Source organism: Trachypithecus francoisi, unplaced genomic scaffold (genome assembly GCF_009764315.1).
Source record: "Trachypithecus francoisi isolate TF-2019V2 unplaced genomic scaffold, Tfra_2.0 Contig01440, whole genome shotgun sequence".
Taxonomy (NCBI): Eukaryota; Metazoa; Chordata; class Mammalia; order Primates; family Cercopithecidae; genus Trachypithecus; species Trachypithecus francoisi.
In genome coordinates this window covers 30,680,564-30,707,805 of record NW_022681431.1, presented here as the reverse complement: position 1 = coordinate 30,707,805, position 27,242 = coordinate 30,680,564, and the positions used below count along the sequence as shown (strand labels likewise).

General features: G+C 45.6%; 1 protein-coding gene across 8 annotated transcripts in view; it reads left to right on the top strand.

The window, feature by feature from the left end:
* The window catches only part of SLC20A2 (solute carrier family 20 member 2), a 132,325-nt gene that overhangs the window by 55,054 nt on the left and 50,029 nt on the right, over positions 1 to 27,242 (top strand). For 6 of the 8 annotated variants that reach the window (XM_033232442.1, XM_033232434.1, XM_033232452.1 and 3 more), the window contains exons 2-4: positions 15,790 to 16,342; positions 22,572 to 22,712; positions 25,373 to 25,458. In XM_033232442.1, the coding sequence (XP_033088333.1) occupies positions 16,054 to 16,342; positions 22,572 to 22,712; positions 25,373 to 25,458 (516 nt within the window). In that variant the 5' untranslated portion in view covers positions 15,790 to 16,053. Of the gene's footprint in view, positions 1 to 15,789; positions 16,343 to 17,212; positions 17,348 to 22,571; positions 22,713 to 25,372; positions 25,459 to 27,242 lie in introns of all 8 variants that reach the window. The other 2 variants (XM_033232484.1, XM_033232477.1) reach the window with 2 other exon arrangements.

Below are 27,242 nucleotides of genomic sequence, written 5' to 3'. Positions count from 1 at the left end.
GCTGACACAGGCAGATCACGAGGTCAGGAGTTCGAGACCAGCCTGACCAACGTGCTGAAACCCCATCTCTACTAAAAATACAAAAAAAAAAAAAAAAAAAAAAATGGCCGGGCGTGGTGGCGTGCGCCTGTAATCCTAGCTAGTCAGAATTGCTTGAACCCAGGAGGCAGAGGTTGCAGTGAGCCAAGATCGACCCACTGTACTCCAGCCTGGGCGACAGAGGGAGACTCTGTCTCAAAAAAAAAAAAAAAGAAAGCAGTGTTATTCACGGTCGCCAAAAGTCGCAGCACAAATGCCCGCTGATGGATGAATAGATAAACACAGTGTGGTCTACACCTACAAGGAAATATTACTCGGTCTCAAAAAGGAAGGAAATCCTCATACATGCTGCAACGTGGATGAACCCTAAGTGAAATAAACTGGTCACAAAAGGACAAATGCTGTGTCATTCCACTCATCTGAGGTCCTTAGGCAGTGAGATTCATAGAGGCTGAGGGTAGAATGTTGGCGGCTAGGGGTTGGGGAAAGGTGAGAATGGCAAGTTATTGTTTAATGGGTACAGAGTTTCAGTTTTGGAAATGAAAGGAGTTCTGTGGCTGGATGGTGGCAGTGGTTGCACAGCAATGTGAATATACCTAACGCCACTGAACCATACACTTTCAAATGGTTAAGATGGTAAATTTTATGCAATGTATATTTTACCGCAATTTTAAAACATTTTTTAAGAGAAACTCTGCAGTTGAAATGTATGATAACCAAGATGAAAAATTCGCTAGAGAGGTTCTGCAGTAAATTAGAGTTGCCAGAAGAAAGATCCACAAGCAATAGAGATGTTGCTGTAAGGAATGAAGAAAAATAAACAGAGCCAGAGAAATGTGGGCCACCATTCAGTGCATCAGCAGGAGAACCAACAGAGAAGGTGCAGAAAACAATATTTCAACACTTAAAAATAATCATGGCCAGGTGCGGTGGCTCACGCCTAGAATCCCAACACTTTGGGAGGCCAAGGTGGGTGGATCACTTGAGGTCAGGAGTTCCAGACCAGCCTGGCTAACATAGTGAAACCTTGTTTCTACAAAAATACAAAAATTAGCCCAACGTTGTGGCACATGTCTGTAATCCCAGCTGCCCGGGAGGCTGAGGCAGGAGAATCGCTTGAACCCAGGAGGTGGAGGTTGTAGTGGGCTATCACACCATTGCACTCCAGCCTGGGCGACAGAGCAAGACTCTGTCTCAAAAAGATAAAAAATAAAAATGTTCTGTAGTAATTTAACTTCTCAAATTTGATGACGAACACTAATGTACACGTCCAGACAGCTTAGCCAAATTCAGTTAGGATAGACACAGACATACTGCAGTCAGAAATTTAAGAGACAAAGAAAAACTCTTGGGACCCGCAAGAGAGAAGTGACTGTCAAGTCCAATGTAACTCAAGTAAGATGGACAGCTGACTTCCATCAGAGGCAATGAGACTGGGAGGCAGTGGATGACACATTAAAGTGCCGAAAGAATCCTACATCCAGCAAACCTGTCTTTCAAAAATAAGACAAAATAAAAACACTGCCACGTAAATAACTAGCAGACCTACCTCACTAGAGGAAGGCAGACGCGGCAGCTCATGCCTGGAATCCCAGTATTGTGGGAGGCCAAGGCCGGAGGATCGCTTGAGCCCAAGAACTCTAGGCCAGCCTGGATAACATAGTGAAACTCCATCTCTACCAAAAAAAACTAGCGAGGCACATTGGCGCACACCTGTAGTCCCACCTAGTTGGGAGGCTGAGGCAGGAGGAACAAGGCTGCAGTGAGCCATGGTCGTCATGATCGTGCCACTGCACTCCAACCTGGGTGTCAAAAAAGAAAAAAGTAAATAAAAATACTAAAGGTGGTTCTTTAGGCTGAAAGGAAGTGACACTAGACAGTGATTTGAGTCCACACATACACATAGAGCTCTGCTAAAGATAAGTAGTTAATGATAAAAGACAATATAATTACATATTCCTTTTTCTTTCTTAACTAATTTAAAATATCATGAAAGAGCACCTTCTGTCTGGTTGCCCTCCAGTCTATAAGAAAGTTGTGTGCTGTTCTTGAAACAATCTCTCTAGACCCAAGTTTTCTTTTCTTTTCTTTTCTTTTTTTTTTTTTTGAAACTGAGTCTTGCTGTCACCAGGCTGGAGTGCAGCAGCACAATCTCGGCTCACTGCAACCTCTGCCTCCCAGGTTCAAGTGATTCTCCTGCCTCAGCCTCTTGAGTGACTGGGATTACAAGCATGCGCCACGCCACCGTGCTCAGCCAATTTTTGTATTTTTAGTGGAGATGAGGTTTTACCATGTTGGGCAGGATGGTCTCAATCTCTTGACCTTGTGATCCGCCTGCCTTGGCCTCCCAAAGTGCTGGGATTACAGGTGTGAGCCACCGCATCTAGCCCCCTTTTTTTATGAGATGGAGTTTTGTTCTTGTCGCCCAGGCTGGAGTGCAATGACACGGTCTCAGCTTACTGCAACCTCTGCCTCCCAGGTTCAAGCGATTCTCCTGCCTCAACCTCCTGAGTAGCTGGGATTACAGATGCCTGCCACAACACCTGGCCAATTTTTGTATTTTGAGTAAAGATGAGGTTTCACCATGTTGGCCAGGCTGGTCTCGAACTCTTGACCTCAGGCGATTCACCCGCCTTGACCTCCCAAAGTGCTGGAATCACAGGCGTGAGCCACTGCGTTCGGCCTAGCCACAAGTTTTCTGAAGGAAAAATGCAGGCACAGGGAGCTTGACAAGCTCTCCTTTTTTGGAGGGGGGTGCTTTCTGGGTCTTTTATTTGTATGCATTGTGTCCATCACCCCATGAGTGTACCTAGGGAAATCAGCTGACCGCCTTGAGCGTTCCATGCAGTGAGAGAAGCGGTGAGGAAATAAATGAGTGACTCTGATGCCTGGTCATCTCAGCCCCCCTTTACAGGCACAGTGGGTGGGAGAAGGGAAGGACTGTGATTGTCCTGACCTCTGGGGAAGGAGGAAAGGTGGGCTGGAGGCTGTGCTGTCAGCACCTCCTGCCCACAGTTTCAAAGGCTCACTCTGGGCCTAGGTTTGCCAGGGTGCCCTTTGGTCCAAATGCAGGCCTTGTGCTTAGTCCTGTGCCCTGTTTCACTCTTGGCCTGGAGGCATTTTTGAACTGCTGCTGTCTCAGGGCCAGCTGTGTGGCTGAGATGCTTAGTGTGCATGTAGACCAGCAAGCAGAACACCCGGCTGGCTGAATGCCCTGGGGGTCTGGAAGGCCAGACCCAGGCGCTCCTGCATGATATGGGAGCAGCCTTTAGCTGCCTGGCTGCCCTCCCAAGTCAGGCTCTCTTGGATCATGGTGGCTGCCAGCCATAGACCACACCCACCCACACTTCATCAGACTGCACACTGGATCTGTCAGGGGACACCGTGGGACTACACCCCATTCTGCCCCCATGGCCTCTCCTGCAAAGCTCGAAGATAGCTTGGAAAGCACAGAGTGCAAGAGAGATGATCTTTATCGTGCATAAGGAATTAAGAGCCATGAGCATTCTCAGAGTGAGGAAATAGTTTTCAAAGAAATCTTACAAAATGTCTTTTCTCTTTTGTGTTTTTTAACTGTCATCCCACAGTTTTGTGAAGGTATTAATAATATCAAGCCAGTGCTCATGGTTTCTTAATTTAGTAAAAAGATTTCACTCTCAGTAGTCCACAGAAGATGAGAGGAACTGCTAAATTTCTACCTGACTTACCAATCAAATGAACGTTCTTGGGACTATATTGCCTTGTTTAGCCTGTTTATACTGCCAATTTAGCAAGTTATTAGTGGAGTGGAATCAGGTTTTCAGATTTCTGATGAAGCACTTCCGAGACTTGAACAGATTCTCCCAAATCTGTTGGGAGAATGGCAAAGAGGAAGAGGCTGCCTAAATCAACTTAATAATCATTTGTCCTCTGTTGCTTTTTCTGCTGGCTAAGAACAATTGCTTAAGAATCTCTGGAATGATAACAAGAAATATGGGGCTGTAAGTTGAGCATGGAAAGGAGTTAAGATAATTTCATTTGTCAGCTCCTCTGTTTATATTAATGTTGCATTAATGGAAAGAATATGCGGTCGTACCAGGAACAAAAAGTTTTATAAGTACCATCCATATTTTTATTGAACCTCCAATAGAATCAAAACAAAGTTAGCAAATAAACATATAAGAGCCATATCTATTTTCATACATGGTTCCATTTTAAACTGTCGCTGAAGGGAAAGTATTTCCCTAATATAGCTCTTGGAACTTAGCCAAACAGTCCAACATTTCAGGGCACAGAATTGGAACCAGTGATCCTAGATTTGTCATTTGATAGAAGTTTCATATGTTAAGCAATTTGCTCATGAATATCTACCTATTTTTGGTTATGAGTGAAGAAAATATCTAGAATATCTGGGAGGGCGGGGAATCTATCTATGTTACATATAGAAAGGAAGAAAGGAGAAAATGTTGAAGAGCCTTTTCTATGTTAGAGAGTGGGAATAAATTCATAAAGCTTGGCTGTTCTTGTCCCTTGCTTCCAGACAGTAGCGTGCCTCAGACTCTCCAGCAAGGCGATGATCTGCTTTAGAAGTCTCTACTGCTGGGGAGTCCACATTTCCAGTGGGTGCTCACTTCGGTGGGCTGCAACCTAGTCTGTTATAAATGTGTTTCTTCTATCCAAATACAGTTTGTTTGTTTGTTTTTAAGATGGAGTTTTGCTCTTGTCACCCAGGCTGGAGTGCAGTGGCATGATCTCGCCTCACTGCAACCTCTGCCTCCTGAGTTCAACCAATTCCTCCACCTCAGCCTCCCTGGTAGCTGAGATTATGGGCACCCGCCACCCTGCCCGGCTAATTTTTGTATTTTTAGTAGAGACGGAGTCTCACCATGTTGGCCAGGGTGGTCTCAAACTCCTGACCTCAAGTTATCCACCCACCTTGGCCTCCCAAAGTGCTGGGATTACAGGCGTGAGCCACCGCGCCTGACCCAATTTTTTTTTTTTTTTTAAGAGACTGAGTTTCGCCCTTGTTGCCCAGGCTGGAGTGCAATGGCACAATCTCAGCTCACTGCAACCTCTGCCTCCCAGGTTCAAGTGATTCTCCTGCCTCAGTCCTCTGAGTAGCTGGGATTACAGGGGCCCGCCGCCATGCCTGGCTAATTTTTTGTATTTTCAGTAGAGATGAATTTTCACCATGTAGAGAGATTTTCACCGTGTTGGCCAGGCTGGTCTCGAACCCCTGACCTCAGGTAATCCACTTGCTTTGGCCTCCCAAAGTGCTGGGATTACAGGCATGAGCCACTGTGCCCGGCCAAATACAGTTTTGTTTTTTTTTAAGACAGGGTCCTACTCTGTCGTCCAGGCTGAGTGCAGTGACAACACTCCAGTCTCACTGTAACCTCGACCTCCCAGGCTCAGGTGATCTTCCCACCTCAGCCTCCTGGGTAGCTGGGTAATTTTTGTATTTTTAGTAGGGATGGGGTTTCGCCATGATGTCCAGGCTGGTCTCAAACTCCTGGGCTCAAGTGATCCGCCCACCTTGACCTCTCAAACTACTGGGATTGCAGGCATGAACCACCTCGCCCAGCCTAAATAATAGTCTTTTTTCTTACATGAAAGACTGTTTCCTTGTGCTGTGTCCTCAAATTAGATAAAGAGAGGCTGATATATTTCCTAATAATAACTTTTTCATGGACTCATTGAATTGTAAATGTAAAAGGAAAATGACAAATAAAATCTTACAATTACCTGTCATATGGTCATTCAGATTCCATTTGAACGTCACCAAGGATGGCAGTTAGATATCCTGAGGCAGCCTTTCCACTAAAAAAGAAAATATTTTCCATGTAAGTCATGTTGGACCTTGGAAATCTTTTCTTCTTCAGGCCAAATCATCCTAACTCCTCTAACTTTATCTCATTTTAATTATTTTTTGCTGTTTATTTCCTTTTCCTTTAAAAATATATTCACTTAGATTTATTTATTGTAGATTTATGCAATGCCTTCCCAGAGAGTAAGAGGCTGTGTGGAAAACATCTAAATATCACAGAAGTTTTAGGGCTGGGAAGAAACTTCCCTGTAGGAATGAGAAGAATGCAGAGGGAGCGTGGACAGAGCAGAAATGAGACCTGGAAGGAAAAAGGGCAGGGAAGGCTGAAACCCTCAGGGTCCGAAGCAGGAATCTTAGCTAGAGAACCAAATGGCAAAGTAAGTCTGTTCGTGTTCCATAAGTCCACGAAGGCCGTTGACTGCACTGCTCAAGACAGGGTCAGAATTTTCCACCCTTCCCCACAGGACAATCCTGTGGCTCACAGTTTCAGGCTAAACTGCCTCTTCCTGGCCCTGTGGTCTCTGGTGGATGTAGAATAATAGAGTTGGACAGGACTAAAAGATGTCATCTGATATTGACAATTTTGAAGGGTGAGGGCCCGGCAGCATTCTTGTGAGTCCATTCTCTTTATTAGCCTCCCTCCTTCCCATGTCTCTCCCTGCCGCCCCCCCCAGCTTAGGCCAGGAACCCAGGGAGCCTCAGCACCCAGAGTTGAACCTCGTATCATCAGGGCCTGGCAAGTGTCAGCCAGGAGCATCACTTCCTAGTTTCTCAGCATTGCTTTCATTTCAGTGCCTCCTACTGTGGTGTGGTGTGGTGTGGACTCATGGGAAGGAGATAGTGCATTTAGGGATTCATTGTTTAAATCTACTTTCAGTGATGCAGCCACATCTTTTAAATGACCAAAATTGGACTCGATTACTGCTAAAGTCCCTTCATACCCTAATGTTCTGTGATCTTCTAACTCTGTAAACCAAAACAGGAATAAAAGCGTAATTATAGGTTGCTTCTTGTAAGCATTAGCTTCAAACAGTTTCAGGAGAAAAGAGGCCAGCAGAGTCCTTGGCACCATCGAGATATTTTCTATTCAGTTCAGTCCTGAGGGCCAAACCTCAAAAGAAGCATAAGGAAGATGAGGGAAGAACTGAGAAAGACTGTGACTGATCATGGGCCCTTTGGAATATAAATTGAATACAGGGCTGGGCACAGTGGCTCACGTCTGTAATCCCAGCACTTTGGGAGGCTGAGGCGGGAGAATCAGTTGAGCCCAGGAGTTTGAGACCAGCCTGGGCAACATAGTGAGACCTTGTCTCTACCAAAAAGAAAACAAAATTATCCAAGCATGATGGCGTGTGCCCATAGTCCCAGCTACTAGAGAGGCTGAGGTAGAAGGACTGCTTGAAAGCTCAGGAGTTTGAGACAGCCTGGGCAACATAGGGAGACCCCTCCAACCTGTAAAAAAATAAAATAAAAATTACTGGGTGTGGTGGCGCTTGCCTCTAGTCCCAGCTACTCAGGAGGTGGAGACAGGAGGATTACTTGAGCCCAAGAGCTTAAGGCTGCAGTGAGCCATGATCGTGCCACTGCTCTCCAGCCTAGACAATAGACTGAGACTCTGCCTCAAAAATAAAAACAAAGGAATAAATAAATAATTGGAATATAGTAGAAGACTCCACACTATGCAGAGACCTTTTTACTAAGCGCTCCAATACTAGACAAAAGGATATTCTTGATGGTGAAAAAGATAAATAAAGGGAATACAAAATGTGTTTTAAGTTTTACGTCGTAGATAGTAAGCCTGGAGAAAAATTGAGGCCCTGGCTGAAAACATAATTAGATTAATGGCAAATTCATTTTGTTTATTTAAGAAAACTAAGCCTATTTTTGTGATATGTTCCTAACTTTTTTTTTTTTTTTTTTGAGACGGAGTCTCACTCTGTCACCCAGGCTGGAGTGCAGTGGTGCAATCTCGGCTCACTGCAAGCTCCACCTCCCGGGTTCACGCCATTCTCCTGCCTCAGCCTCCCGATTACCTGGGACTACAGGAGCCCACCATCACGCCCGGCTAATTTTGTGTATTTTTAGTAGAGACGGGGTTTCACCATGTTTGCCAGGATGGTCTCGATCTCCTGACCTCGTGATCCACCCGCCTCGGCCTCCCAAAGTGCTGGGATTACAGGCGTGATGTTCCTAACTTTTTTTTTTTAAATGTAGTGTTTTGAAGGGTCTTCCAGTGATAAAGTGGTCATTGCACATCGTAGAAAATTTTGGATAATGTCAAAAAAATAAAAAGAGACCTAGAGAGAAGTGCAATTAACCTGTGGGCTTATTTCCTGAAAGTCTTAGCCCACACTCTCTTAAACACAGCAGAGGCCATGTGGCTAATGTCATTGTGTGTTCCCATGTTTCCCCTAGGATCACTGTGTTCCAGTGTCATGAAAATCTCTCAAGTTACATCATTGCAGTGGCTACCTAATATTTCATCTTTTAGAAGAAGTTGCCTTAGCCATACCCCTGACTGGGAACATTTAGATGTTTCTTCTTTTTTATAATCATAATAAATGACACTGTATTCCACATCTGTGCATTATTTGCCCACATTTCAAAGTCTTTGCCTATTTTCTTGAGCAGTTGAGGCTGATGTCATAAAGAGCACTCATATCCCGCTGAGTGCTCCTCATTCACAGTAGGGCCCTGGAGTTGCCGTACATCTGACCTGGCCTGGTCAGTGGACAAGAAACATTTTCTTTTCTTTTCTTTTTTTTTCAGACAAGGTCTCACTCTGTCACCCAGGCTGGAGTACAGTGATTCAATCTCAGGTCACTGCAACCTCTGCCTCCCGGATTCAAGTGATGCTCCTGCCTCAGCCTCCCGAGTGGCTGGGATTACAGATGCACACTGCCATGCCGGCTAATTTTTGTATTTTTAGTAGAGACAGGGTTTTGCTGTGTTGGCCAGGCTGGTCTTAAACTCCTGACCTCAAGGGATGGGCCCGCCTGGGGCCTCCCAAAATGTTGAGATTACAGGCATGAGCCACTGCGCCCAGCTAAGAACCATTTCAATAAGAAGATAGCTACTTTTATTATTATTATTATTTTAAAGAACTGTGTAAACCATTTCTAACTGTACTTAGGTAGATACCATTACAGAACCTTTCATCACAGATTCATGACAGTTACCCTTGCAGAACTGATTTCAGAGTTGACTTTGGGGTCACAGATTCAGAGTGACCCTGTGATTGTAGCTTGCCCACACTCAGACTTTCTCTGAGTGACGTCCTTGCAGGTCTTGGTCAATGAAGTGCCCAGAACTTCAGATTTAAAGGATCTTCAGTCTGTGGTTCCCCATGGGAATGATTTTCAGCTGAAATGTTTATATTTGCGTAAACTGAATACTAACAAATGGTTTTCTACTGTGAGATCCTCTAGAAGCCATCTGGAAGGCTTGTCTGTGGAAAGCTGGCTTTTCTTTTCCTTGTGGATTTGAAGAGAGGTCTGTAGGCTGGCTCTGGAGCAGGCCTTTCCTCTCTTCCCTGGCCCCGGAAGAGTCACGTCCCGAGCCTCTCTCTGTGGGCTTCATGTCTACAGCGCTAAGTCAGCCCCACCTCGATCCGTCTGCCATTGTTTTAAATGTGCTGTGATGTACGTCACCCCTCCCTGAGTCCTTACTTGACTGAGTGAACTGGCTGGGTTTTCTGTGTCTCAGTGGAAGATTCCCTTTCTCATTGAAAAGAGAACTGTTTTTTTTCTTTCTTTTTTTCGCTGTGTAATCTATATGCCATCCTAGGGGACTTGGTGGAAGTGGGGGGCAATGCTTGCAATATAGATAAGGGAAAATATCAAAAGTGAACATTACCTTTTATGACCCGTATTTTTTCTGATCACTTTTTTTGAGGTAGACTGTATATACCTCAATAAATAAAGCTCAGCAGTTGTGAGTGAACAGTTTCGTGAGTTTTGACAACACGTGCAGTAACACAGCTACCACCATACTCAAGGTGCACAGCAGAGCACTCCCTATGTAGACATGGGTTGTTGTTTCTCTTGGGCAACTACACACCAGATTGGGGCTGCTGGGTCATGTGGTGAGTGTACACTGGACTTTTAAGAAATTGCCAATAGTTGGCCAGGTGCAGTGGCTCACGCCTGTAATCCCAGCACTCTGGGAGGCCAAGGTGGGTGGATCACTTGAGGTCAGGAGTTCAAGACCAGCCTGGCCAACATGGTGAAACCCTGTCTCTACTAAAAGTACAAAAGTTAGCCGGAGGAGGTAGTGCAGGCCTGGCTACTGGGGAGGCTGAGACAGGAGAATCACTTGAACCTGGGAGGCAAAGGTTGTAGTGAGTGAGCAGAGATCGCACCATTGCACTCCAGCCTGGGCGACAGAGTGAGACTACATCTCAAAAAAAAGAAAGAAAAGAAATTAGCAGTTGGCTGGGGACGATGGCTCACACCTGTGATCTCAGCCCTTTGGGAGGCCAAGGCGGGTGGATCACAAGGTCAAGAGATCGAGACCATCCTGGCCAACATGGTGAAACCCTTTCTCTACTAAAAATACAAAAAATAGCTGGGCTTGGTGGTGCGCACCTGTAGTCCCAGCTACTTGGGAGACTGAGGCAGGAGAATTGCTTGAACCCAGGAGGTGGAGATTGCAGTGAGCCGAGATTGTGCCACTGCACTTTAGCCTGTGACAGGGCAAGGCTCCATCTCAAAAAGAAAAAAAGAAAAACAAATTGCCAATAGTTTTCCAAAGTGTCTTTACCATGTTGAGTGGTTTTTTTCTTAGCACCCTTTTAGTGTTTCTCTTTGCCTCCCTTCTTCCCTTAAAAAGTCCCTGTCCAGGCTGGGTGCAGTGGCTCATGCCTGTAATCCCAGCACTTTGGAAGGCTGACCAAGGCAGGCAGTTCACGAGGTCAGGAGTTCAAGACCAGCCTGGCCAACCCATATGGTGAAGCCCTGTCTCTACTAAAAATACAAAAATTAGCTGAGCATGGTGGGGCGTGCCTGTAATCCCAGCTACTTGGGAAGCTGAGGCAGGAGAATTGTTTGAACCCGGGAGATGGAGGTTGCAGTGAGCTGAGATTGCACCACTGCACTCCAGCCTGGGCCACAGAGCAAGACTCTGTCTCAAAGAAAAAGAAAGTCCCTATCCCTCACAACGTGTGTCAGTCTTAAACCAAAAACAAGGTCACAGTCTGCATGTTGAGGAAGAAGAGCAGGTCTAAGGGAGGAGGCTGGAGAAACCCACAGGACTGGGAAGAGAGTGGGGCACAGGGCTGCCTGAGAAAGATCCTTTCAGAAGGATTTGGGAACCTCTTCTTTGTTATTCTTCCTGTGACAACAGTGATGCCAGTAACTTCAAGTTGCTTGAAGCGAAACACTTCTGCCCAATTAAGTTTGATCCTCACAATAATTCTGTAAGATGCATGCGCCATCACTGTCCCCATTTTATAGATGCTGCAATTCAAAAAGTGTGTGTGAGGTACCCAGGGTCAGCCACTAGAGAGGAACAGAACTGCGACAGGACCTTATGCTTCCTGACCTTCGCCCCAGGGCTTTATCTGCTAAGAATGGTAACAGTCACCTGGTATTGATTGCTGGAATTGAGCTTGGGCCTTCTCCTTTGCATGTAACCGGTGGCGAGGCATCTGCCACAGTCTCCACGGTTCAGGTGAGTCATTGAGGTGACTTACCCAGGGTTGCATAGCCAGGAGCTGGCCGGACGGGAATGGACCTAGAGTCCCTGACTGCAGGTCCTGTGCTCATTGCCCTTCTCCACACAGGAGAAACAAATGTTCCTTTTGTAACCACAGAGAGGAAAGAAGGTGGCAAGCCTTTCTCCTTAGGCAGGTGCTTGCTGGACCTAAGCTGGTGGGCTGAGGGTGTGAGTGTGAAGGAGAAAAGCCGCGTTAAAGAGCATAGGCACAATTGTGGAAATGAGTTGTCTAACACTGTTTAAGTAGGAGAGGGGATCTCTGGGCTGACACAGTGCCAAGGGGAACATCAAGGTGATTAACAACCTCCCCAAGCAAAACCAGACCAGGGCAAAGCTGCTCGGGGGCTTGTGCCAGCCACTCTTCTCACCCACGGTGCTCCTGTGGTTCACCTGTGTGAGTTTCACAAGTTTTGACAACACGTACAGTAGTACAGCCACTGCCATATTCAAGGTGCACAGCAAGGGAATCATCCATTAAGACACAGTATAAACCAGCCGGGCACGGTGGCTCAAGCCTATAATCCCAGCACTTTGGGAGGCTGAGGCGGGCGAATCACGAGGTCAGGAGATTGAGACCATCCTGGCTAACAGTGAAACCCCCGTCTCTACTGAAAAAACAAAACAATTAGCCGGGCGTGGTGGCGGGCACCTATAGTCCTAGCTACTTGGGAGGCTGAGGCAGGAGAATGGTGTGAACCCGGGAGGCGGAGCTTGCAGTGAGCAGAGATCACGCCACTGCACTCCAGCGTCGGCAACAGAGTGAAATTTCATCTCAAAAAAAAAAAAAAAAATGCACACAGTAAACCCACCTGGCTCATCCAATGAAAAGCCCATCTGTGGCCAGACCCTATCCTAGCCCCAAAAAGCAAAACTGAAAACAATGTGAAAAAGAAGAAAAACCTACTCGGTATTTTTCAGTTCAGTTCCATAAACCATCTATCCTCTCTCCACCCCCATGTTTAATCCACCATCTGGTCCTGTTGGATTTTGCTGCTGCAGTTCTCTTAAATCATCGTATTCCCTCCCACCCACCACTGTCCACACCCTGGTCCCAGATGCCTCGTCTCATGCCTAAGCCATGCAACGGGCTCCTGACTCATCCTCCATGTTTTTGCTTGCCTTCTATCCAATGTGGTCACCACACTGCAGCCAGAAGGATCTTCTGGGCCCTGGTGTGGTGGCTCACGCCTGTAATCCCAGCACTTTGGGAGGCCAAGTGGGGTGGATCACCTGAGGTCAGGAGTTCAAGACCAGCCTGGCCAACGTGGTGAAACGCCATCTCTACAAAAATACAAAAAAAATTAGCCAGGCATGATGGTGGGTGCCTGTAATCCCAGCTACTCGGGAGGCTGAGGCAGGAGAATCTCTTGAACCTGGGAGGCAGAGGTTGTAGTGAGCCAAGATTGCGCCACTGCACTCCAGCCTGGGCGACAGAGTGAGACTTTGTTTTGTCTCAAAAACAACAGAAAAATTCCTAAGTCTGGGCCGGGCATGGTATCTCACACCTGTGATCCCAGCACTTTGGGAGGCCAAGGTAGGAGGATCACTTGAGGATAGGAGTTTGAGACCAGCCTTGGCAGCATAGGGCAACCCCCATCTCTACAAAAGATTTAAAAATTAGCAGGGTATGGTGGCGCATGCCTGTAGTCCCAACTACTGAGAAGGCTGAGGCAGGAGGATCGCTTGAGCCTGGGAGGTTAAGGCTGCAGTGAGCCATGCTTGTGCCACTGCATTCCAGCCTGGGTGACGGAGCAAAAAAAAAGAAAAGCCAAGTCTGGTCACGCCAGTGACCAGAGAGTACCCCTCTCTGATTAAAACCCTTCAGTGGCACCCCACTGTCCACATGGTGGCCAGTCTTTAACCAGACCCACCCGACCTTCATCCTGCTTCCTCTCACTCTGGCCTGCCTCCAGGCCGCTCCTTCCCACCATGAGAACCATCTGGAATGAGTGTTTCCCCCACACCTCCCACACCAGGCCCAGCATGACTGTGGCCATCTGAGGTCTCAGGTGAGCCTTTGCTGCCTGCTACACCACGTCCCACCGGCTGTGCTCTCACAACACTGTGTGGCACCATCTCCTATCTGCATAGTTCTTGTCACAAGTTTATAGACATTTATGTGTTGATATGATTAGTGTCTGTTTCCTTCACTGGACTTCCCAGATGTGCCAGGACCACATCCATTTTTGTTCATTGCCATATTTCACAGTCAGTAATTGAATATTGTTCATGTTTGCCCTATTGGCAAGGTAGCCCAGCAAACAAGATTGTATCAAGAATTTGTTTATATCTTGAGATAGATCATACTGGCCCCCAATTTTTAAAGTTTTGATTTTCATGTATAGATTTAGTGTGCCTGTCATATTAATTAAATACTCTTTCAGTGGAATGTTGTCTTTTGCCCTTAGAGTGGTCTTTTCATTTGTCTCACTTGGGATCTGAATCTCCAAAATTGCATAGGCTGAAAAATCTTAGAAATGATAACAACTATCAGTGTGTATTTTCTGTTTCATTGTGTGCTTATAGCGTTGCACATTGATGATGCTCAATATATTTGTATATTTGTTTATTATTTTCATTTGAAAAACATGTAACCACAGTATATAGTTTGGGGAGGAAAGAGAAAAAATTGTCTATAACCTTGCTGTTCAACTTCTGTTATAATTTTAGTATATACCCTTTGGTATTTTTATTTGCATTATTATTTTTTATTTTTGAGATGGAGTCTCGCTCTGTCGCCCAGGCTGGAGTGCAGTGGCATGATCTTGGCTTACTGCAACCCCTGCCTCCCAGGTTCAAGCAATTCTCCTGCCTCAACCTCCCGAGTGGCTGGGATTACAAGCATCTGCCACCAGGCCCAGCTAATTTTTGTAGTTTTAGTAGAGATGGGGTTTTACCATGTTGGCCAGGCTGGTCTCGAACTCCTGACCTCAAGTGATTCAACCACCTCGGCCTCCCAAAGTTCTGAGATTACAGGTGTGAGCCGTCGCACCCAGCCTTTTATATGCATTTTCAACATTGCCATAATCACAGTGTACATAAAATTGTGTCCTGATTTTTCCCTTTAAATAACCTTATTGATGGGTCAGATTATTATATTGTATATGGTGTGGTATTTATTCAGTTCAACTCAAGCGTTTATATGCTTGATACCATTCAAAGAAAATATACAGTGCCTTGGCTCTCCAATAATAGAATACCATAATTACGAAGCTTACAGTGACATTTTTATTTCATGGAGGTATCTCGTGGCATCTCCTTTCCCTCTCAGAAGCAGGAACAGTGGCGTGGGGGAAGGGCTGCTCCTTCTGGGGTCAGGGGAGGCCTCTCTTACATTTGACATTTGAGCAGGCACCTGAATGCAGGGAGGAGGGAGCTGTGCAGCTGTGGGGGAAGATTCTTCCTGCAGAGGGATCCTCAGGTACAAAAGCCCTGAAGTGAGAATGTGCCTGGTCCTTCCAAGGGATTGCAAGGGGACAGTGACACCAGGGCATCATGAGGGAGGGGAGAGGAGCTGAGGCCAGTGAGCTGCAAGGAGGCCTGAAGGGTCTTCCTGACCCTAGTGGGGCCTCTAGCTTTTCCTCCTAGTGAGATGGGATAGTGGCATCGTGATAGGATTGCCTCATTCTCCAGGCTTCTGTGTTCCTCTCTGGGGCCTATCAGTTCCGGCCTTGGTCACCCACCAGATAAGTGACCTCTCACCAGGCCTGTAAACTCTACCAGACACATGCGTGATAACATACTGTGCTCACTGCTTATGCATAAATGTGGAGGTGGGTCGTTGGCCACACCCAGTGGTATCACAGACTCAGATTTGGTTATTGCTGTTCCAGGAAACTGGGCACATTCCACATATTTGAAAAACCATGCAACTAAATTTCTCATTTCTTAATCTTTTGCTCATTTGAGGCAATTGTTCCTCACTGAAAATAATGATCAAATATGTTTTTCCAATTGCATAAAACAATGTAACCTAGTAAGTATTACTATTAGTCTGTAGTTATTAAGCATGCTTCAACTCCTGACAGTTCTAGAAACCAGGTTTTTTTGTTGTTTTTGGTTGGGGGTGGTTATCCTAATTATAATCTTCCTTGAATTGCTTTATGGTTAGGTCCGTCACATGCCAAAGTTAGATCCCATTAGCAGGCTTAAAACATTTATTTCTGAAAGAACAAACTGTTACAGGTTGCTGAGTATAATTGATTTCTTTTGTTTCCTTTCTGCTACAGGAGGAGACATCACAGCTTTCCCAGATCGGGAAGAAAAATATGGAATGTGTTTTACCGCTGACTGAACACAACCAAATGAACTGTCCTGACAGTAGTTTGCAAACCAGCAGCTAGCAGTTTGTCCAGCCTCTAACATTGTCCAGCACTTTCCAGAGCAAACTCACTGTTTACAAGAACTCTTGGCCTTACGAAGTTTATAACCTCAAGCTTTGTTTATTTAAAATATTCCTGCAAAAGAAAAGTACCCAGCACCCACTTTCCAAAATGGCCATGGATGAGTATTTGTGGATGGTCATTTTGGGTTTCATCATAGCTTTCATCTTGGCCTTTTCTGTTGGTGCAAACGATGTTGCCAACTCCTTTGGTACGGCCGTGGGCTCTGGTGTGGTGACCTTGAGGCAGGCGTGCATTTTAGCTTCAATATTTGAAACCACCGGCTCCGTATTACTAGGAGCCAAAGTAGGAGAAACCATTCGCAAAGGTATCATTGACGTGAACCTGTACAACGAGACGGTGGAGACGCTCATGGCTGGGGAAGTTAGTGCCATGGTTGGTGAGTAGCTTCTTCTCTACGCCGATGGGACATCCGCCCACTGACCTGCTTCCCTACAGTACTTCGCCCATATCCATAAATGTGATTTTTGCTTTGGCTTTTCAAAAACTGGTTGGATGTTTCATATTTACTTTCTTATTTTTGCTTTCTGCATATTAATTTATGATATTTAAAGTGTTTAAATATCAGGCAACCATTTATTTTCTCAACTGTTGAGCAAACTTGGTTGCTAAAATAGATTTCAGCTAAGTGAATAATTTACAGAAACTATAGAAAAAGATCTTTGTAGAACAGCGCTTTATTATTTTAGAGTTCTTTGAAAGTTGTCTAAGTTTCCAGGAAGGTTGATTTAGATTTTTTTCTTAAGGTTTTTCATCAATTAGGAGGCAATGTTTTGAAAACTTGGATGTCAAAAATAATATTTATTAGTCTAACTTTTATATTCACAGTTTAAGTTCTAAAGAAGTTACCAAATAAATCTTAAGTGTGTGTGTTTCAAGAAATTCTGGTCTCTTACATTATTTGTCATCCTTTTGTTGACTTTTGTTTTAATTTTCTGATTCTACCTCTGGGAGCTCCATTTGGTATGTTTGTTTTGTTTTCTGGCCAAAAAATAATGTGCGTGTTGCCTGGTGATAGCATGACCTTTTATTGCAGTTTCAAGTTGTCTAGATGAAGTGTGGAGGTGCGTGAACTGTGTGAATAAGCAGAGTGGCTGGTTGGACAGAGTGATTTCCCCATGGCCTAGGCGGACACAGATCCTAGCCCTGTGGGTCCTCCCATTACTGCCCTCGCTACGACAGAAAAGAACCTTCCGGGCAGGCGTGTGTTAAGTGCAGCTGACAGGATTCTTTCTCTGCTTGCCTCTAGGTAGAGATGACGGCACAACAGACAGCTGATGTATACGGGTAATTTGGTTAGGGAGAAGAGGGTTAGAGAGGAATTCTACCACCTTCTGCTTTCAACAGGACATATCCTCTTGTAGGAAGAGTCCTGCAGCAGGAGGTAAGATGCTGGTGTACTGAGAATACAGCCACATTCCACGATTCCCTAGTTCTTTATTTTGTCACTTACATTTTATCTTTTTTTTTCTTTTTCTTTTTTTTTTATTGAGACAGAGTCTTGCTCCGTGGCCCAGGCTGGAGTTCAATGGCGTGATCTCCGCTCACTACAACCTCTGCCTCCCGGGTTCAAGCTATTTTCTCACCTCAGCCTTCGGAGTAGCTAAGACTACAGGTGCCCGCCACCACACCTGGCTAATTTTTGTACTTTTAGTAGAGACAGGGTTTCACCATGTTGGCCAGGCTAGCGTTGAACTCCTGAACTCAAGCAATCTACCCACCTTTGCCTCCCAAAGTGCTAGGATTATAGGCGTGAGCCACCATACCTGGCCTGTCACTTGCATTTCTTAAACACCCAGAATTTAGAGATTATTGACCAAGTTTACAATGGTCCAATCTCATTTTGTTCTGAAGGCGTTTGATCAGAAGCAGCCTGGTATACTAAGGAATTCCATATTTACCAAGCACTGTAGGCCGGTAACACATGCCAAGGAGCTCCTACTTCTCAACTTGATGCTTTGTGTTGTAAAGATGTCAGGTTCAACTTTGGGAGGCCCCCAAGATGGGCAGACCACTTGATCCCCGGAGTTTGAGACCAGCCTGGGCAACACAGGGAGACCCTGTCTCTACAAAAAAAATTTAAAAATTAGCTGGGCGTGGTGGCACATGCCTGTAGTCCTAGCTGCTTGGGAGGCTGAGGTGGGAGGATTGCTTGAGCCCAGGAGATTGAGGCTGCAGTGAGCTATGATTGTGCCACTGCACTCCAGCGTGGGCGACACAGCCAGACCCTGTCTCAAAAGAAAAAAAAAAAAAAAAATCAGGTTCAAGATCACTTTTATTCCAACAACTATAGTCATTATTGAATTTTACTTGCCTTCACGGAACATATGTATATCTCAGCATAGTCAGATATAATGGAAATTTACCTTAGAAAAATAACCGTTATTTGTAAAATTCACCATTTTAGTTGTGATAGATATCTAAGATTTAATTCCATCAAGCGGAAATTAAGATTTTTCTAGTCAGGAAAATCTGACTAGATGTGTTGAAAGTGTGGGACAAATCAAGAAAAACACTGACAAAATTAAATCTTTTTCTTTTTCTTTTTTTGAGATGGAATCTCACTCTGTTGCCCAGGCTGGAATATAATGGCGCTATCTTGGCTCACCTGCAACCTCTGCCTCCCTGGTTCAAGCGATTCTCCTGTCTCAGCCTCCTGAGTAGCTGGGATTATAGGCACCCACCACCACAACCAGCTAATTTTTATATTTTTGGTAGAGACGGGGTTTCACCATGTTGGTCAGGCTGGTCTCGAACTCCTAATCTCGTGATCTTCCCACCTCAGCCTCCGAGGGTGCTGGGATTACAGGCGTGAGCCACCACGCCTGGCCACAAAGTTAAATCTTAACTAAGTTTTTTTCCTTTTGATAGATAAACCTTAGAGGCATGGTGCTGCTTATTAAAGAAATTTGTTAGGGAGGCCACGCTGAAGACCTCCGTGTGACTGGAGGGTTCATGAACAGGGCCTCATCTGCTGACTCTTCCTGCGGACAGGATAACTTTTTTCACTTCTCCGTTCCCCACCCCTGCCGTTTGGCTCTTTACTGAAAGAATGAAGGATACTTACCTCAACTAGAATTTGGGTTTACCAAAGCAATTTGGGGTTTTGCTTGAATAACTTGATTTTGTTTGCTTTGGTTTTTAAACTTTTTTTTTTGTTGTTACATGGTTAAATGAATCTCAAAGCCTATTTTGTTGGGAATTTGTGTGAGTTACCTAGATTCGTAAAATCGGGATCTTTGCCTTGGGAGCTATAAATTTAAGGTGGTGGTGTAATTACCATTGGCCAAAACCACAGCTGATTCTGTCCAGATGCCTGAATTCTCCAGTCTTCTGCTTCTAAATCCAACAGTCCGTTTTTGTTCTCCCTCTCTCCCCCTGTCCTTAATTCTATTCAGTTTGATTCTTTTGTTTTCTCTTTTAGTCACTTCTCCCCAAGGCCCTGAGCATCTGTGCTTTCTGACAGAGTTATGTTAGAGTTAAGGTGATTGGGTAGAAATTATTGCTGCCAGCAAAACGTCCTGAACAAGTCATCGTGTGGGACTAGCTCAGCCCTAAAGCAGTAGTCTGTCCATTTTGTAGGAAACCAGCAATGGTTCCAAAAGTCTGATAATTCAAAAGTCTGCATCTTTTTGTGGAAAGATCCACACTAGCACAAACGAGCCAGCTCCTCGAACCCCTTAAGAAGCACACAGCCCTCTTCCAGTTCCCTCTGCCCAGCCACACTCTGCCACCTCACCCCTGCCCGGCAACCTCCCTGGAGCCTGAGCCTTTGCTCTGCCGTTTCTTTCCTTTGCACGGGAATGGTGGCCTCTGAGATGCCCATCTCCCCACTTTCCCTAGGTGGTGTCTTGCACTCTTATCCCATGCTTCATCTCTTTCCTCTGTCAGATGCCATTATCTTACATTAAAGTATCTTTTTCCCTCTGTTCTTCCTGACACTAACGTGATCCTATTTATCTTCAGACACCCCTGAGGCTAAAGTGCTATCACCTACTCCCAGGCCCTCTTGCAGGTATTTCCTGGCCCCACCAGGCCCTCCCTCAGCTGCCCCCTCTCTCCTCCCCTCCCTGCTGTCCTCACAGGTGGTCCCATTACTCCCTACCTTTCTTTACAAACTCTCCTGCTCCAGGATATATTTGTAAAGTCAGCCACAGAAAATAGAGCAGGTTTCAGGAAGGACAAATCTTACGGTCTGAATTCAACTGGGTAGGTTGATATCATTGTCTCACATCATGAGATTATTTCAATTGTAAGAATCTAGGCCAGGCGCGGTGGCTCATGCCTGTAATCCCAGCACTTTGGGAGGCCAAGGCGGGTGGATCACAAGGTCAGGAGATCCAGACCATCTTGGCTAACACGGTGAAGCCCCATCTCTACTAGCTGGGCATGGTGGCGGGTGCCTGTAGTCTCAGCTACTCGGGAGGCTGAGGCAGGAGAATGGCGTGAACCCAGGAGGCAGAGCTTGCAGTGAGCCAAGATCGCACCACTGCACTCCAGCCCACCACTCTGGGTGACAGAGTGGGACTCCGAATCAAAGAAAAAAAAAAAGAATATAAACTATATCATGTATTTTCTAAGCTATGAATCTGTGCTATGAAACATGCTCCAAACCCTGGCTCTCTTTTTAAAACCACTAGTCCCTGAGGAGCCCAGGGCTCAGATGTGGAAGAGGCTTAAGGACGTGTCCGCGGGTAGGCCTGGCGCTGCCATGGAGCCTAATATGGGTTTGGCAGCACCAGGCTGGCCCCTTCTCCTCCCAAAGCACGCCTTAGGGATTGACACAGGATCACAGCCAGCCTCAGCTCAAAGTTCAGCACGCCTAGCACTCATGGGAGCAGCTGTGTGTGTTGCTTCTTAAACTGAGTCCAGCACAGCCATAAATGATCCTTCTGCAACTCAGATGCCTTTGAAGGAAATACCAGGGGTTCCCTGAAAAGTGCTGCTGCTGCCAGGCAACCAGGTTTCCAGAATTAACATTCGGGATTAATAATGTGCCCAGCTTATCAGGCAGGCCCTTTGTTCCCCTACAGTTCCATGGGAGCTTTTCAACAACTGCTTCTGAAAGTGATCTCTCCCGGCTGATGCTTTTAATACTCACTACAAAATCTGATCTGCTTATGAAAATATCTGAAGTGAACTGTAGCCTAGAAAAACATTAAACCTAGAAAAGAGTTGGTGAAATTGAGGTAAAAGGACACAAAGCCAACACTAATGAGAACCTCTTAACAATGAGGAATCAGACATACAAATAAAAGGTCCAACATTCTGGGCAGGATCTGAGAGCAGATGCCCAAATTTGGGTTAAATATCGTAGTTATTTCTCACAGGAGAGGCACCATCAAAAAGCAGTGTGGGCTAGGTGCAGTAACTCACTGCATCCAGTGAGCCTGTCATCCCAGCACTTTGGGAGGCCATGGCGGGAGAATGGCTTGAGCCCAGGAGTTCAAGACCAGTCAGGGCAACATAGCAAGACCCCTGTCTCTGCAAACAATTTTAAAAATTAGCTGAGTGTGGCAGCTCATGCCTGTAATCCCAGGGCTTTGGGAAGCTGAAGCAGGAGGATTGCTTAAGGCCAGGAGTTCAAAACCAGCCTGGGTAACATAGCAAGATCCTGTCTCTGCAAAAAATTTAAAAATTAGCCAGGTGTGGTGATACACACTTGTAATCTCAGCTACTTGGGAGGTTGAGACAGTAGGATCATTTGACTCCAGGAGTTTAAGGCTGCAGTGAGCCATGATCGTGCCACTGTACTCCAGCCTGGGCAAGAGTGAGACCCTGTCTCTACAAAAGAAAAAAAGAAAAGAAAAAAGCAACATGGTATTATACTGTCTTATATAGATAATATAACCTAGCCAATATCTAGCCCTTTTCATTATGTGACTGTAAGGCATAACTACAACAAAATCTTTTCCCAATATATTGCCTTTCTTGTCTTTCTGTGTTCATTCGAGACTTTAATCTCTTGCTTGGTTTTGGCCAAACTTCACCCCAGAACTAGTTCATCCACAGCACCCTCACTGAAAAGTGACAAGGGCAGTCAGTGTGTAGCACTAGGAGATGTGCCTTTAAATGCATAATCTGGCCGGACATGGTGCCTTACCCCTGTTATCCCAGCACTTTGGGAGGCCAAGGCGGGTAGATTACTTGAGGTTAGGAGTTCGAGACCAGTCTGGCTAACATAGTGAAACCCCATCTTTACTAAAAATACAAAAATTAGCCAGATGAGCTTGCTTGAACCCAGGAGACAGAGGTTGCAGTGAGCTGAGATCAGGCCACTGCACTCCAGCCTGGGCAACAGAGCAGGACTGGCTTCAATAAATAAATAAATAAATAGGACTGGCTTCAATAAATAAATAATAAATAAATAAATAAATAAATAAATAAATAACCAACATCCCTGTCCCTTCTGTGTTGAGGAAGGGAGAAGCATTCCTTTAACTGAAGTTAATTGAATGATTTTTGTCTAGGCTGTAGCACTTTGTAAAGAAACAATTCACAGAAAATTAAACTCTGAAAGATGTTGTTATGGAGAACATTTCGATTTCTTCCCTTGGTGTCTGCACCTTTGTACTCTATCTGATGGGTTTTTGTCCTTCAATCGGTAGGTTCCGCTGTGTGGCAGCTGATCGCTTCCTTCCTGAGGCTTCCAATCTCAGGAACGCACTGCATTGTGGGTTCTACTATAGGATTCTCCCTGGTCGCAATCGGTACCAAAGGTGTGCAGTGGATGGAGCTTGTCAAGATTGGTAATTGGCATTTTATTTTACCCTTAAGTAGGAAAGTTTACATTTTCTAGAGTAACTTTTATGTTTTCTTACAAGTTACTTTTTTTTTTTTCTGACCCAGAGTCTCACTCTGTTGCCAGGCTGGAGTGCAGTGGTGCAATTTCAGCTTACTGCAATCTCCACTTCCCGGGTTCAAGCCATTCTCCTGCCTCAGCCTCCTGAGTACCTGGGACTACAGGCGTGTGCCACCACACCTGCTAATTTTTGTATTTTTAGTAGAGACGGTGTTTCACCATGTTGGCCAGGATGGTCTTGATCTCTTGACCTCATGCCTGCCTCAGCCTCCCAAAGCTCTGGGATTACAGGCGTGAGCCATCGCACCCAGCCACAAGTTAATTTTATATATTTTTCTTCAAATGTTAAGGTTTAAAAGACCTAGATAGGCCAGACGCGGTGGCTCATGCGTATAATCCCAGCACTTTGGGAGGCCAAGGTGGGCAGATCACCTGAGGTCAGGAGTTCACGACCAGCCTGGCCAACATGGTTTAACCCCATCTCTACAAAAATACAAAAATTAGCCGGGCATGATGGCAGGTGCCTACTCGGGAGGCTGAGGCAGGAGAATCACTTTAACCTGGGAGGCAGAGTTTGCAGTGAGCCGAGATCGAGTCACTGCACTCTAGCCTGGGCAACACAGCAAGACTCCATCTCAGAAAAAAAAAAAAAAAGACGTAGATGGTGTGGGTAATGCATTTTCCCTTAAAATTCCTGTTTTTTTGTTTTGTTTTGTTTTGTTTTGTTTTGTTTTGTTTTGTTTTGTTTTGTAGAGATGGAGTCTTGCTCTGTCACCCAGGCTGGAGTACTAGAGTGCAGTGACGCAATCTCGGCTCACTGCAATCTCCGCCTCCTGAGTTCAAGCAATTCTCCTGCCTCAGCCTCCTGAGTAGCTAGGATTACAGGCACATGCTGCCACGCCCAGCTAATTTCTTTTGCATTTTAGTACAGACGGGGTTTCATCGTGTTGCCCAGGCTGGTCTTGAACTCCTGAGCTCAGGCAATCCACCTGCCTCCAAAAGTGCTGGGATTACAGGCATGAGCCACCACGCCTGGATAGAGATAGTGAACTATTATGTGCTAGACAGTTGTTTAACTCTACTCTTTTGAAATGTTACCTTGTCATCCAGCTTTGGAAATCACCCTCTGTTCTTCCCAGGCAGGTAAGAAATGTATTAGACTTAAGTCAATCTGTAGGTCAGAGAAAGACTGGGCACAGGTGAGGAAGATGCCTGGAATCCAGGAGTTCATAGTCTTGGGGAAGCCTCAAAGTGAGCCCCATGATATGTCCCTGCATTCAACAGATCATCCAGGCCAGGCGCAGTGGCTCAGGCCTATAATTCCAACACTTTGGGAGACCAAGGCAGGAGGATTACTTTAACCCAGGAGTTCAAGACCAGCCTGAGCAACATAGCAAGACCCCATCTTTACAAAAAAATAAAAAGAAAAAAGGAAATTAGCCTGGTGTGATGGTGCACACTTGTAGCCCAGCTACTCAGGAGGCTGAGGTGGGAGGATCACTTGTGCCTCGGAGGTTGAGGCTGCAGTGAGCCATGATTATGCCACGTACTCCAGCCCCTGGGTGACAGAGCAAGACCCTGTCTCAAAACAAGAAGAAAAAAAAAGAGGTCATCCAGCCTGCCCTTTGGAGAGAAACACTCTGCCAAGTGTCCTCTCTACCTTGTAAGCCTGCCCAGCAGGGACCAGACGTAAACCCGCACCCATTCGCAGGTGTCTAAGAAGTTAGTGCCTGGCTCGGCTTTTAGCAAGAGGTAAATCCATTCAGCTCCACAAATACCAACCCACCCATCGTGAACGGTACTCTTTCACTCCATTTCCATATTCTGGCTTACTCAGTTTTTTACAAGAATCATGATGGCCTTAGGAGTCCTGGGTCAAACGGGATCCCTGAGCTGCCAGGCAGGAGCACAGACCACAAGGAAACCCACCTTCCATCCCAGGCTTCTAGAACAGTGGTTCTCAACTCTGGCTGCACTTTAGAATGACCTAGGAAGCGATTTAAAAATGCCAATGCCCATACCCCATTCCCAGCCTTCTAAATCAGAATTCTGGGGGTCCAGCCAGAGCCAAACTAGTTTTTGAAAATGCCACAGATGGTTCCACTGTGCAGCCAGAGGCGGGAACTACTTGGCTAGAGGCTAAAAGTTTCAGAGTTCCAGCAGTTAGATGGCAGGAATGAAAGTACCCGGCTGGCCTTGGCAAAGGAAATAGAAGCTGACCCAGCTTTTAAATAACCCTTACTGTTGGAACAGTGACCGAGTCTCCATATGTGCTGATAAGAAGGGCAGGCAGAAAGACTCCATGGGAGGCAGGACTCAGGATGCTGTCTTCTGAGGCCCGAACTCGGGGCAGGGGTTTCTTGACCCTGCACTGGCAGTGTGGTCAGTGGTGTGTGACTGTGTATTGGTGTCTGAGTGTGGCCATAAATGCGTGAAGGTCAGCTCTGCCAAGTCACAGGGCTCATTAGGTTCTGAATTAAAGGTAAATAATTCTGGAAATATTTATGATTGTATATAATACATTTTGTTTATCATTGTGTTCTATGAATAGGACCATAACTGTGGATGAATTTGAACATTCATTAGATTTTTTTTTTAATTATTCAGTTGCTTCTTGGTTTATATCTCCACTGTTGTCTGGTTTCATGTCTGGCCTGCTGTTTGTACTCATCAGAATTTTCATCTTAAAAAAGGTAAGTGGGGCTGCTACGTTGAATTAAATCTTAGGAACTAATTTTGGCTCTGCTCGGTAGAAATTAATAATGAGAGGGGTGAGAGGAATAATTGTATTCATACATTGTTAAGGAACAACACCCTGCAGTTAGCATCGGATGTTATTATAAATAGCCAGAACGAGCCAAGGCAAATTACCCAGAGATTCCCCCAGAAACAAGCACTGTAAATAGTGTTTCTTGGCTCTGTACTTTAATTCATTAATCAACACTCCCAGAAATTGTGCTGAGACCTCAAAAAGGAAAGGTAATTATTTTCTGAATGTTAAGCAGAATAGAATGAGATAGTGGTAAGATTTTGAAACTGTCATTAAAAAACAGCTGGAGAATTTCCTTACCCAAATGTGAAGATGTTTTCCTTTTTTTTTTTTAATGGATAGAGCAAGACTGAAACACTGACTCAATTTGAGGAAAGGATAAAAAGAAGGAAATACACCTATTGGGTACATCTTGTCTAAAAAAAATTAATGCTTACTGAGATCAGTGTTCTAGACACAAATGTGGCTATCTTTTTTTGTTTGGTAGTCACAAGGTTGCTGCAGTGTTTGATAACCATCGAGTGCACTCTTTCTTTGCAGGCAGGGACATACCCTCCAGGCTGTACCTTGCTTGGAAGCTAGCGCAGCCCTTTTCTCGCAGCCTTGCTTGGCCGTCTATTGAAGGGTCCATTCTCTCAGAGAGCACAAACTTGCCCTCACCGTTTCTCACGCTTGCTTCTCCTGGGACCAGGCACACTCATATTCACATCTTAAAGGCACACCCCTCTGTAGCCTGCCAGCCTTCACGCCTCCCCTCCTGTCTCTGGAATCCGTGCTCACCTGGCAAGCCCTACTCAGCCCTTAGGTGTCACTTCCCAGGAAGCTGCTCCTCTCCTCCCCTCCCCCAGATTCGCTTGGTCCCATCTCTTTTGAGCTCTGGCCACAGTCCACCTTCCCATCACGGCACTTAGCATATCATATGGTGCTTCATTTCTTGCTTAGTTGCCTGTTCACTATTTGACTGTAAGATCTCTGAGAGCAGAAACCATGACCGTCCTGGCCACTTCTGTATTCCAGGGCATAGTACTGTGCTTAGCACTTACAGCACGTGGTAAATATTTAGGAGGAGGGAATAACATGCTTGGATGAGTGGCAGATGATGGAGGGATGGATAGGTGGAAAGGAGGGAGGGAGAGAGAGAAAGGAAGTAGGGGGAAGAAAGGAGACAGGTCAAACAAGAAGTCTGTCAATGAGTTTCGAGAATAAGTTATTTTAGGCCAGGCGCGGTGGATCGCTTGAGGTCAGGAGTTCGAGACCAGCCTGGCAAATATAGCGAAACCCCATCTCTACTAAAAAATACAAAAAGTTAGCCCGGAGTGGTGGCTCATGCCTGTAGTCCCAGCTACTTGGGAGGCAAAGACATGAGAATCGCTTGAATGCTGGAGGCAGAGGTTGCAGTGAGCCAAGATCGCACCACTGCACTCCAGTCTGGGTGACAGAGTGAGACTGTGTCTCAAGAGGAAAAAAAAAAAAAAATTTGAGAAAACATACAGTGATTTAATTGAAAACACAGACTCGGGGTTGTCCACCTGCAGAAGTTATTGGTTGGGAATCTGTCTTTAGCAACTGTTGTCCCTAAGAAAACAATGCTGTGGAAACCAGAGGCCACAGGAATTGAGCCTCCCAGCATTTTGTTTTCAGTTCCTCCTGGGTTCTTTTCACGTGATATGTCACAGATGATCATAACTGGCTGTGTCACTCATGCCA